The 12,417-nt window shown below is 38.5% G+C and overlaps 1 protein-coding gene across 3 annotated transcripts in view; it reads left to right on the forward strand.

Moving 5' to 3' along the window:
- Positions 1-12,417, forward strand: part of MAST4 (microtubule associated serine/threonine kinase family member 4) — a 169,784-nt gene that overhangs the window by 106,139 nt on the left and 51,228 nt on the right. For all 3 annotated transcript variants that reach the window (XM_029942361.1, XM_029942360.1, XM_029942362.1), the window contains 2 exons: positions 6,168-6,269; positions 8,902-9,034. In XM_029942361.1, the coding sequence (XP_029798221.1) occupies positions 6,168-6,269; positions 8,902-9,034 (235 nt within the window). The remainder of the gene's footprint in view (positions 1-6,167; positions 6,270-8,901; positions 9,035-12,417) is intronic.

Genomic DNA, 12,417 nt, shown 5'->3' on the forward strand with positions numbered 1-12,417 from the left:
CCTAGCAGTGATATTGCTGGGTCATAGGGGAGTTCTATGGATAGTTTTTTGAGGAACCTCCACACTGTTTTCAAGAGCAACTGCACCAGCTTACATTCCCACCAACAGTGTAGGAGGGTGCCTATTTCTCCACATCCTCGCCAGCATCTAGTCTCGTGATTTGTTCCTTTTAGCCTCTGACTACATGACGTGGTATCTCAGTGTGGTTTTGATTTGTATTTCCCTAATGATGAGTGATGCTGAGCATCATTTCATGTGCCTGTTGGCCATCTGGATGTCCTCTTTGGAGAAGTGTCTGTTCATGTCTTCTGCCCATTTCATCACTGGATTATTTGTTTCTCAGGTGTGGAGTTTGGTGAGTTCCTTGTAAATTTTGGATACTAGCCCTTTATCTGATATGTCATTTGCAACTATCTTTTCCCATTCCATTGGTTGCCTGTTAGTTTTCGTGATTGTTTCCTTTGCTGTGCAGAAGCTTTTTATCTTGATGAGGTCCCAATAGTTCATTTTTGCTCTTGATTCCCTTGCTTTTGGGGATGTGTTGAGTAGGAAATTGCTGCAGTTGAGGGCAAGGAGGCTGTTTCCTGCCTTTTCCTCCAGGGTTTTGATGGTTTCCTGTCTCAGGTCCTTCATCCATTTTGAGTTTATTTTTGTGAATAGTGTAAGAAAGTGGTCTTGTTTCATTCTTCTGCATGTTGCTGTCCAGTTCTCCCAGCACCACCTGTTAAAGAGGCAGTCTTTTTTCCATCACATACTCTTTCCTACTTTGTCAAAAATTAATTGGCCATACATTTGTGGGCCCAGTTCTGGATTCTCTATTCTATTCCATTGGTCTATGTGTCTGTTTTTGTGCCAGTACCATACTGTCTTGATGATGACAGCTTCGTAGTAGAGGCTTAAGTCTGGGATTTTGATGCCTCCCATTTTGGTTTTCTTCTTTAATATTACTTTGGCTATTCAGGTCTTTCATCGTGCCATACAAATTTTAGGATAGTTTGTTCTCACTTTGAGAAGAATGCTGGTGCAATTTTGATTGGGATTGTGTTGAATGTGGAGATTGCTTTGGGTAGTAATGACATTTTAACAATATTTATTTTTCTGATCAATGAGCATGGAATGTTATTACATTTCTTTGTATGTTCTTCAATTTCCTTCTAAGTTTCCTAGAGCTTTCAGCATACAGATCTTTTACATCTTTGGTTAGGTTTATTCCTAGGTATTTTATAGTTTTTTCTGCAATTGTGAATGGGATCAGTTTCTTGATTTCCCTTTCTGTTGCTTCATTATTGTTATATAAAAATGCAACCAATTTCTGTACATTGATTTTGTACCCTGCGACTTTGCTGAATTCATGGATCAGTTCTAGTAGGCTTCTGGTGGAGTCTGTGAGGTTTTCCATGTAGAGAATCATGTCATCTACAAAAAGTGAAAGTTTGACGACTTCTTTCCCAATTCTGATGCCTTTTATTTCCTTTTGTTGTCTGATTGCTGATGCAAGGACTTCCAGCACTATGTTAAACAACAGTGGTGAGAGTAGACACCCCTGTCATGTTCCTGATCTCAGGGGGAAAGCTCTCAGTTTTTCCCCATTGAGGATGATATTAGCTGCAGGCTTTTCACAAATGACTTTTATGATGTTTAAGTAAGTTCCTTCTATCCTGACTTTCTCGAGGGTTTTTATTAAGAAACGATGTTGTATTTTGTGAAATGCTTTTTCTGCATCTATCAACAGGATCATATGGTTTTTATCTTTTCTTTTGTTAATGTGACGTATGACATCGATTGATTTACGAATATTGAACCAGCCCTGTAACCCAGGAATGAATCCCACTTGATGATGGTGGATCATTCTTTTTATGTGCTGTTGAATTCGATTTGCTAGTATCTTGTTGAGGATTTTTGCATCTGTATTCCTCAAGGATATTGGCCTGTAGTTCTCATTTTTTGCTGGGTCTTTGTCTGGTTTGGGAATCAAAGTGTTGCTGGCTTCATAGAATGAGTCCAGAACTTCTCCTTCCATTTCTATTTTTTGGAATAGCTTGAGAAGAATGGGTATTAACTCTGATTTAAGTGTCTGGTAGAATTCCCCTGGGAAGCCATCTGGCCCAGGGCTCTTATTTGTTGGAAGATTTTTGATAACTGATTCAATTTCTTCCCTAGTTATGGGTCTGTTCATATTTTCTATCTCTTCCCATTTGAATTTTGGTAATGCATGTGTGTTTAGGAATTTGTCCATTTATTCTAGGTTGTCCAATTTGTTGGTATATAATTTTTCATAGTATTCCCTGATAACTGCTTATATTTCTGAGGGATTGATTGTAATAAATCGTTTGCATTCGTGATATTGTGTATTTGGGAGCCTGGCTAGAAGTTTATCAATTTTGTTTATTTTTTCAAAAAACCAACTCTTGGTTTCATTGATATGTTCGATTGTTTTTTTGGATTCTATATTGTTGGTTTCTTCCCTGATGTTTATTATTTCTCTTCTTCTGCTGGGTTTGGGGGTGCTCTTGCTGCTCTGCTTCTAGTTCCTTTAGTTGTGCTGTTAGATTTTGTATTTGTTATTTTTCTTGTGTCTTGAGGTAGGCTGGGATTACAATCTACTTTCCTTGTACGACTGCCTTTGCTGCATCCCAAAGAGTTGTGTTGTGGTATTTTCATTTTCATTTGTTTCCATATGTTTTTTAAATTTCTTCTCTAGTTGCCTGATTAGCCCATTCATTCTTTAGTAGGGTGTTCTTTAATCTCCATGTTTTTGGAGGTTTTTCAGACTTTTTCCTGTGATTGATTTCAAGTTTCATAGCTTTGTGATCTGAGAGTGTGCATCATATGATCTCAATTCTTTTATATTTATTGAGGGCTGCTTTATGACCTGTATGTGATCGATCTTGGAGAATGTGCCTTGCATACTTGAGAAGAAAGTGAATTCCATAGCCTCAGGATGTAGAGTTCTAAATATATCTGTCAAATCCATTTGGTCCATTGTGTCATTCAGGTCCATTTTTTCTTTAGTGATTTTCTGTCTATTTAATCTATCCATTGCTGTAAGTGGAGTATTAAAGTCCCCTGCTATTACCACATTCTTATCAATAAGATTGTTCCTGTTTGTGATTAATTGTTTTATATACTTGAGTGCTCCCAAATTTGGTGTGTAGATGTGTATAATTGTTAGTTCCTCCTGAATGGATAGACCCTGTAATTGTTATGTAATGCCCTTCTACATCTCTTGTTACTGCTTTTACTTTAAAGTCCAGTTTGTTCGATATAAGTCGGACTTCTTCAGCTTTCTTTTGACTTCTAGTAGCATGATAGCTATTTTTCCATCCCCTTATTTTCAATCTGAACGTGTCCTCAGATCTAAAATGAGTCTCTTATAGGCAACAAATAGATAGGTTTTGGTTTTTTATCCATTTTGATACCCTATGTCTTTTGATTGGAGCATTTAGTCCATTTACATTCAGTTTTATTATTGAAAAATATGGGGTTAGAGTCATCGTGTTCTCTGTAGGATTCATGCTTGTAGTGATGTCTCTGGTACCTTGTGTTCCTTGCAACATTTCCCTCATAGTGCCTCTCTTAGGATTTCTTGTAGGGCTGGTTTAGTGGTGATGAATTCTTTCAATTTTTGTTTGTTTGGGAAAACCTTTATCTCTCCTTCTATTCTGAATGACAGGCTTTCTGGATAGAGGATTCTTGGCTGTATATTTTTTCTGTTCATCACATTGAGAATTTCCTGCCATTCCTTTCTGGCCTGCCAAGTTTCAGTAGATATGTCTGCAACCACCCTGATATGTCTCCCTTTGTATGTTAGGGCCCTTTTACCGTTAGCTGCTTTCAGAACTCTCTCTTATCATTATATTTTTGTCAGTTTCACTATGATAGGTGGTGTAGAAATTTGCCTATGAGGGGAGTTCTCTGTGCCTCCTGGATTTCAATGTCTGTTTCCTTCTCCAAACTGGGAAGTTCTCAGCTATAATTTGCTCCAGCACCCCTTCAGGATCTTTTTCTCTTTCTTCTTCTTCAGGAATTCCTATGATACAGATATTGTTCCATTTGATTGCATCACTCAGTTCTTGAATTCTCCTTTTGTGTTCCTGGATCAGTTTAGCTCGCTTTTTCTCAGCTTCCTCTTTATCTATAATTGTGTCTTCTAATTCACCTATTTTCTCTGCCTTTTCAATCCATGCAGTGGCCACATTTTTAATTCATTTTTAATTTACAACTTTTTTAATTCATCACAACTACTTTTAAGGTACATAGTCTTTGTAGCAATAGCTTCTCTGGTGTCTTCCATGCCTTTTTCAAGCCCAGCAATTAATTTTATGACTATTTTTCTAAATTCTTGGTCATTTATGTTGCTTATATCTGTTTTGACCAGTTCTTTAACTATCACCTCTTTCTGGAGTTTCTTTAGAGGAATGTTCTCCCGTTTCATCATTTTGGCCAGCTTTCTGTCTCTTATAAGTTTTTTAAAAGTTTGTTATGTGCTCTGCACCTGCGTGTTCTACTATATTAAAGGAGGCTCATTGTCCACAGCCTGTCCCATTCAGTAAGTGTTCTTTTAGTGGTGTCCCTTGGTGTCTCTTGTTGTGCTTTTGGTTATTTCCCTACTCGTAGTGATATTTGGGACTCTCTACCATATGTACTTTGGCTTGTTTCTTAAGATAGCCCTATGAGTCTGTCTTGTTAGTGGACTCTGTCTCTTTTCATCCCAGACTCTTGTGGTTTTGTGTCCTTTGGTTTCAGCCCTTCTTGGTTTGAGAGATGTGGGTGGGAAGTATGGAACTCCCTTTTTCTCCTCCATCTTGCCTCCTCCCCGATATTTTTTTTTAATGATTGTTTATTTTTGAGAGAAAGGGAGCTCATGCAGGAGGGTGCAAATGTGGGAGGGACAGAGAGAGTTCATGTGCAAGCGGGGGAAAGGACAGAGAGAAAGGGGAAAGAAGATCCAGTTGGCTCTATGCAGACAGTATAAGCCTAGCAGACTGAACTGCCTAAGCAGCCCCAAAATTAAAATTACTCTTAAACTGAGTTTTATTCTCAGGATGATTTTTGTGCTTGAGGAGGCAACATATAACATAAAACTTACAAATAGTCAATTACCTTTTTTTACTTTTTAGAGAGAGAGTTTGCAGGAACGGGAGAGAGGGACAAAGGGAGAATCTTTTTTTTTTTTTAAGGTTTCTTTATCTTGAGAGAGAATGTGTGTGGGTGCGCACATGCATGAATGGAGGAGTCACAGAGAGAGAGGATTCCAAGCAGGCTCCACACTGTCAGCACAAAGCCCAATGAAGGGCCTGATCCCACAAACCGTGAGATCATGACCTGAGCAGTAACCAGGAGTCAGACACTCAACCGACTGAGCCACCCAGGCGCCCCAAGAGAGAATTTTACTCCGGCTCCGTACTCAGTCAAAGCCCACACAGGTCTGAATCTCACAGTGCTGGGATCATGACCTGAGCCAAAATCAAGAGTCAGATGCGCAACCAATTGAGCCCCCCAGGTGCCCCATAACATAAAGTTTAAAAAGATTTAACGTCAGTTAAATTTTACTGAGTTGAGTGCCTAGGTGTTATTTATTCAATACGTGAAATCAAATTGGTATAAATATATCCAGGTATAAACATTATCCCCCTTGCATTTGAAATCAGCAGTGCACACTTCTTACATGTTGTAAAATAACAAATTTATAGGCTAATCACAGTGCACATGTGAAGTATATTTCGTGACCGTGTTAGATGTCCAGGATAACCAAAGCAGCCCTTCACTGTGTTAGCCATTTCATACTAAAGTTACTGTATCTGATAAATCAAGCTTCCTTATCAGCCTCCCACTCCACTTGTACTATGTACTTAATGTATTATAATCTCTTAATCTCTCCATTGTTTGTGGTTCACATGAAGAGTTTTAACGTTTGATTTTTAACACCTAATAAATCAAAATTAGGCCATTGAAATTTAGCTCATAGAGCCATTTTATAGATAAAGAAGTTTAATGGTGCCCATTTTTGAAGAGATAATGTCTGCTTATCAATTCTTGAAAGGTATTTTCTAAATCATTTAATTCGTGGAGATTTTTAATAATCTAGTTAGCGTGCTTTGCTGATTTCCTTTTTCTACTGAGTAGAGCAACTCTATGTCATCTTTCTTCTCATTGCTTTCTTGTAGGCTCATGATCGTTCTGAAAGTGGAGAATTGGCATTTATTAAACAACTGGTTCGAAAGATCCTAATTGTAATTGCCCGCCCAGCTCGATTATTAGAGTGTCTGGTAAGTTGCGCCTAGATGTCGCTCCAGTATTTACTGTTAACTGTGGGAAAGCAGTGACCATCGGAACCTTCCAGTGTCTTTTGGCTTCAAAGACAGGAGTTAAATGGGAAGAGTCAACAGGAGGAAGTACAACTTGTGAATGTTTATGAGGAACATCCTGATGTGATTTTTGTTTTCTGGTTTTTAGTAAGCGTTGTAGGACTTGTGCTGTGTTAAGTGATAATCACGTCACATTCTGGTCAAACGTGAAGGATAATCATGAACTAATGTGCTTTTTAACCTTAGCACAGTTACTGTGTGACGGCTAATTTAAAAACACTTGCTGAGCCTTGCTTTTTCAGTGCTTGCAAGATGCAAAGAGAGGGACATCAGTGATATATCATAACCTGTAGTTATTATTATTTGATTTTAAAAGGTGGCATGCTAGAAATAATGCTCGGCAGCATCCAACTTGGGCAAGTACAGTAGGGTCTCATACAGACCACAAGAAGGGAAACTTTCAGAGATTAGTTCATTTTATCAATCCTTTTCCTATTTAAAACTTTCTGTTTTATGTAACTTTGGTTGCAATTTCAGTCCGCACTATGAACACATATGAAGCTTTGAACCTAAGAATAGTTTTAAGGGGCTTAGCATTGTATTGGCCCTCACTTTTATGTTCTCCTGGTCACTAAAGTGTTTGTAACACTTTACAATTTGTACAATTTAATAATATTTGTAACATGTGGAATACAGCTTTGCAGAATTAGCCTTACACACATACAGGTATAGGGTGGGGTTGCTGGGGTTTTGACCTTATTTTGATTAACATTCATAGCTTTTTTGATAATAGTGAAATGTTCACAGACCCACCCCGAATGTATACCAGTGCATAGTTAGTGAGTCCCAGGAGAGGGGAAATCTTCAGGAGACCGGGCCGAGCTTGGGAGAGTAGGTCTTTCCATCAGTGGCCAGGACCCTTAGAACCACAGAATCAAAAGCATCATTTGGCATTGTCTCTGAAAGGAGAAAGGGGGAAAAAATACTCTGGGTGCTTCTGGGAGGAGAACTGTGTGACTGGCAAATGCCAGCAAAAGGAAGTCTGATTTTGTTCTGCGTCTCCCATTGTACTTTTTGAATTACGTACCACACGCATGCACATTTTGCATTTGTTTCATTTGGGGGCAAATACCATTTAGCATTCAAACCTGATGCTCTGCACAGCGGCAGATATGCTAATAGAAGATCTTCCCTTAAAAGAGGAAATCAAGTTTTTCAGTCACCTTTCCACACCAGAAGAGAAAAAGTAGAACTATAGCCTCGCAGAGATAGAAACAAGTGAACTCACAAGCAGAATAGAAAATGTAGCTGTTTTCAGCGCTATTTAAAGCTCAGTTGAAACCGGGGCTTCAGAGTTTTAGGGGACATTTGCCAACCGGTGGTCTTACACCTGCTGTTTCCAGCGTGTACTGTGTGTCATTGTAGGTTTGCAGAAAGGACACCAAGTGTGTACGTTGGTTTGGCTTTACTCCATTTGCAGTGAGCTGTCTTTATACATGACCTTTAGACACCCTCGAGTAATTCACGTGAAGTGCTGATATTCCAAAGTTGCCTATTTGGGGCATTGATCAAAATGGGTAACACCCTTGGGGGGATAACCTTTAGGAAATACAACTAAAAATAGCAGCTGTCATTTAAATCCATAAACATAATTGTTTATGACGCATAAACCCATGGGATCCATGTAGAGGGATGGAATCCTAAAGATTTTTATTACATCCCAGCAGTAACAGCCAAAGAGAGTAAAATACGTGAATAAAATGTGCTGCCAAATTTTTAAAATAAGTAATCAAATGCATTACTTTTATATTTTTCTTTCTTTATCTTTACACTATGTGAGTATTAATGTTAAGATATACTGATAGAAGTGGCAATATCGAGATTTTTAAAAATATCTATGGACACCTCTGTAGTAATGGAGTTTCCTGCAAACCCTTTGAGAATACTTATTTTAGCATTACTCCCTTTGTGGCTATTTATGGGTAAAGAGAAACTGAAACTTTGGGATAAAATTTCTGGATTTTATTTTATTAATGTTTTATTTTTTTAAATTTTTTAAATTTATTTTTGAAAGAGAGCAAGCAAGTAGGGGTGGTGCAGAGAGAGAAGAGAGAGAATTCCACACCGGCTCTGTGATGTTAGCACGGAGCTCCATGCGGGGCTCAAACTCACGAACCTTGAGATCATGATTTGAGCTGAAATCAAGAGTTTAATGCTCAGACCACTGAGCCACTGGGGCACCCCATGGATTTTAAAATTTTACCCAAAAGGCATAATTTAAATGTTAGACCTGTTCATTTTCCGTGAGATAGATACCTTAAATGGACATACATAGTACCTTCAAAGTTGCATTACAAGGTATTAGGAAATGGTCGTTCTGTGAGTTACCATGGACTTAAATGTATTGCCTGAGAATATGAAAGGCTTCAGATACAAAGGGAGGATTAAATACTTTTCAAAAGTCATTTGCTTCCTCTTGCATAAGCCACGACCATGTATATCCAGCAAATGTTATTGTGAAAGTACTTCATATAATGAAATGTCAGAGAATTTTGACTCAAGTAAGTTTCCATCTATGTTTATCTTCTGCTAGGAATTTGATCCTGAAGAATTTTACTACCTGTTGGAAGCAGCAGAAGGCCATGCCAAAGAGGGACAGGGTATTAAAACCGACATTCCCAGGTACATCATTAGCCAACTGGGGCTCAATAAGGATCCTTTGGAAGGTGAGTCCCTTGGTGGGAATGGCCTTTTACTTGCATCTGCCCTGTGACTTCATACGAGAACTTAGCACGACTTCACTTTTTCCACATGAAAAGGTGAACATGACCTGTTTTGTGTTGTACCTGGAATATGGGAATAGGTCTTGAAATCCTAGAGGCCTGTCAGCCCGACAATGCCAGAGTGTCCTGAAAGGGTTTCAGTTTCAGTCTTCTCTATTTTTTTCTCTGGCAAAGCTCAGTTGGGTTCTCCTCAAGTACACTTGTATTTTTGAAGATGTTTCTAAAGAAATTAATTAGAATTAAATTAAAAGTGACATTTAAAGTAATTGCGGAATAGTGCAACTGATGGTAGATGTAGATCAGGGGCAGTGTTGGTAGATTTATTTTTGCATAAAAAATTATGAAAAAATGATAGATACAGGAGTGTCCAAGGGCCGGGGGAGATGTTTTGTTAAGCCTTAGGAGAGAAAGCATTTCTGGTTGTTTCAGATGAAAAAACAAAATATCCAATGCTATTAAATACACTGAAGAATAAGCACCCAGTTGGTGGTTTTTAAAAAATCTAATACTGGTAAACTAACCTCCCGGCCCCCTACCCTTTCCTGCTCCTTAATGTTGGGATGGTCATTTAAAACACTCCAGTTACATACTGCCTAAAAAGAGTCAAAAACAATCGTAGACTCCTCCATTCAAAATTGTCATCCTGGTTCATGAAATTGAATTTGCAAACAGTGTTTATCTTGCTAAATTGTTTGTAATGATGGTAACTGTTGGCCCAGATATTTTTTCATCTAAAGCGAGAGAACCTGCTGCTCTCTGCCATGCTCTCCCATTTCCCCTGCTTTGTTTGCTCTTACGGCCATCCGATCTTTGCTTCCAAGGAAATGATGCATGCATTCCGGGGAGATAATGCCAGATAAATTTATACTGTACCGAAAGCAATACCACAACAGATGCATCACTTATCAGAGCCTGGTGGCTGCTTTTCTGAAAAGTTCCCTGGGGAGAGATTTTTTCCCCATGGCTTTTAAATTACCATCTTTACCTTTTTGAATCATGAGTCTTCAGAAATGGTTTAAATCAATGAAATAAAAAGGGCAGATGTTTAATGGTATTTAGATGAGTTTTAAAAATCTCTTCAGGCATTACAAAATGATGCCTTAGCTTCCTGCTTCAAAAGCTGACTCTTGGTTCCATTCCATTACTACCCACTGCTTGCAAATAATATGTATTTCCCAGATAATAGTTATTTAGCAGAAATCCTATTTAAAACAGAACCATCTTTTAATTTGTTTTTTTTATGAAAATAATTGGAGTGGGGAGGCTGTCAAAGTCTATTATAGTGACTGTTCACGCTGGTAGAGTTAAGGTTGTTTCAGCCCTCGAATTGTGGAGCGAGTGAGCTCTTCACACTTTTCTTACCTGGCAGGAAATAACACTGTAGGCGAACTTTGGTGGGTGAATACTCTGAGGCCCATTTGTGTACTTTTTTAGAGACTCTAAGTAAAATGTGATAGTGATCTTGGACCAGTTTTGAGCTTAGTAATACAAATTTATTACTAGGAGTTGTGTTTTTAACTCTTGACACTTCATTTTCTTGACTCCGATCTGAGGATAATCTTTCATCTATTTATTATCACTTAACATGCTGTCATTACAAACTCTGATCTATATCTGTTGCCTTCTTGTCAACATCTGCACTGCCAGCCCTACAGCCTGACCTTCCAAAGTCTGGAGTGAGGGTGTGGCATGGGAATACCCAGATGTGGCCCCTGGCATCAGTCCCGCAGACTATGACCTTGACCGTGCTCTTGATGATCCTTTTTGCGCCTCAGTTTTCTTTCCGTAAAACCAGGGTAGTGGTACCTATTTATATAGTTGTTTTTAGGATTATATGAGTTATTGCTCTACCAAGATGCAGTAATGCTTAATAAATGTTAGGTGCTATTGCCTTTTTACTTAAACAATATTAAAATTGGTCTTTTCTCTGAGAATCTCTGCAACTGAGCACGTTTTAGTTCACCTCCCAGTCCAGTAATCTAAAGTGCTAGTCATAGAGGATGTTGACATCCCTGGAATGACACAAGGACGCACATAGTTAGTATGAGCTTCCTTTTGTTCTTGAATTTCCACTACTGGTAAACTGAGAAAGTTAGTGACAGTCTTCACTTACTGCAGATTCTGGAGTTTGTTAATTTTTATCTAGAGACAACACTCCATTGTTGTTTTGCTTCATATCTTTTATGTGTAATCTCTCCCAAAAAGGATGATTAGATTTATAAGAATATGAATTCATGAAATGAGAGCCTAAGGATTTCTTGTAGATGCATATAAGAATAGGTAACTAAAAACTATAACTTATGTATAACTATAACTATAACTTATGTATATATATATATGCATATATATATAACTTAGCATACATGCTCAATTTTGAAAGATTAGAAAATACCTGTGGTCTTACCACTCAGAGATAACTACCTATGAAAGTTTTGGAGGAAATTCCTTCATATTTTGTATCTTTTTAATTAAACATCTTTTTCTCTTCAGGTGTAGAAGTTAAAATGAACATAAAATGAATTAGGTTTCTTCATTTACTTAGGTAGACTCAGAGATGTGTTCCATTGTGAGTTGAGCGGTTAAATGCCTTTGTCTTTTGTTTGTTTGTTTGTTTTTCTTTTTTGTTTTTGTCTCTTTGAACCAGACCACCAAGGTCATACTTTGTCAAGATGTGGCATCCGGCCCATGATTGACTACTTTACATGATGTAATTAGTAATAATAACTAACACTCAGTATTCAGTGAACACTTAATTTTTGTTAGTCAACGTGCTAAGAGCCTTACACGAACACTCTGTATCATACTGGCGAGAAACTCGTAAGAGATAAATACGTTGTTCTCATCTTACGGAGGAAGGGCCTGAGGTTAGACGGTCCCAGTAAGTGCTGACTGTGGCGGTGCCTCAGGTCTTCTCGTTGTCAGCCTCTCTTATCAACTACTACTCCCTTGGTGACACACTGCAAATTCTTAGTGTGCCAGGAGGAGGATATTGCTCAGTGGATGTGAAAAATGGAGTAAGGAATACTCAGCCACAAGTTGGGGATCCTCTCTGTGGCCATTGCATCTTTGATGCCTTTCGGAGCCTGGGAAGACTTGCCTCTCTCCAGAATCCTATTTAAGTACAGTCGTTGACACACATCTACCCCCCAGCCCCACCCTGGGGTGATTGTGTAGGCTAGTGAGTCCCGCTAGCCGAAGCAGAGGCCCAGCTCCCAGGTACTGTGTCTAGGTGTTCATAAGAAAAGGGGTTCTAGGGAAAAGCACATAATGAATGATTTCAAAAATGGAAGCTGACGGCACTGACCATTTTTAATTTAAGATTTTCC

This window comes from Suricata suricatta, chromosome 6 (genome assembly GCF_006229205.1).
Source record: "Suricata suricatta isolate VVHF042 chromosome 6, meerkat_22Aug2017_6uvM2_HiC, whole genome shotgun sequence".
Lineage (NCBI taxonomy): Eukaryota > Metazoa > Chordata > Mammalia > Carnivora > Herpestidae > Suricata > Suricata suricatta.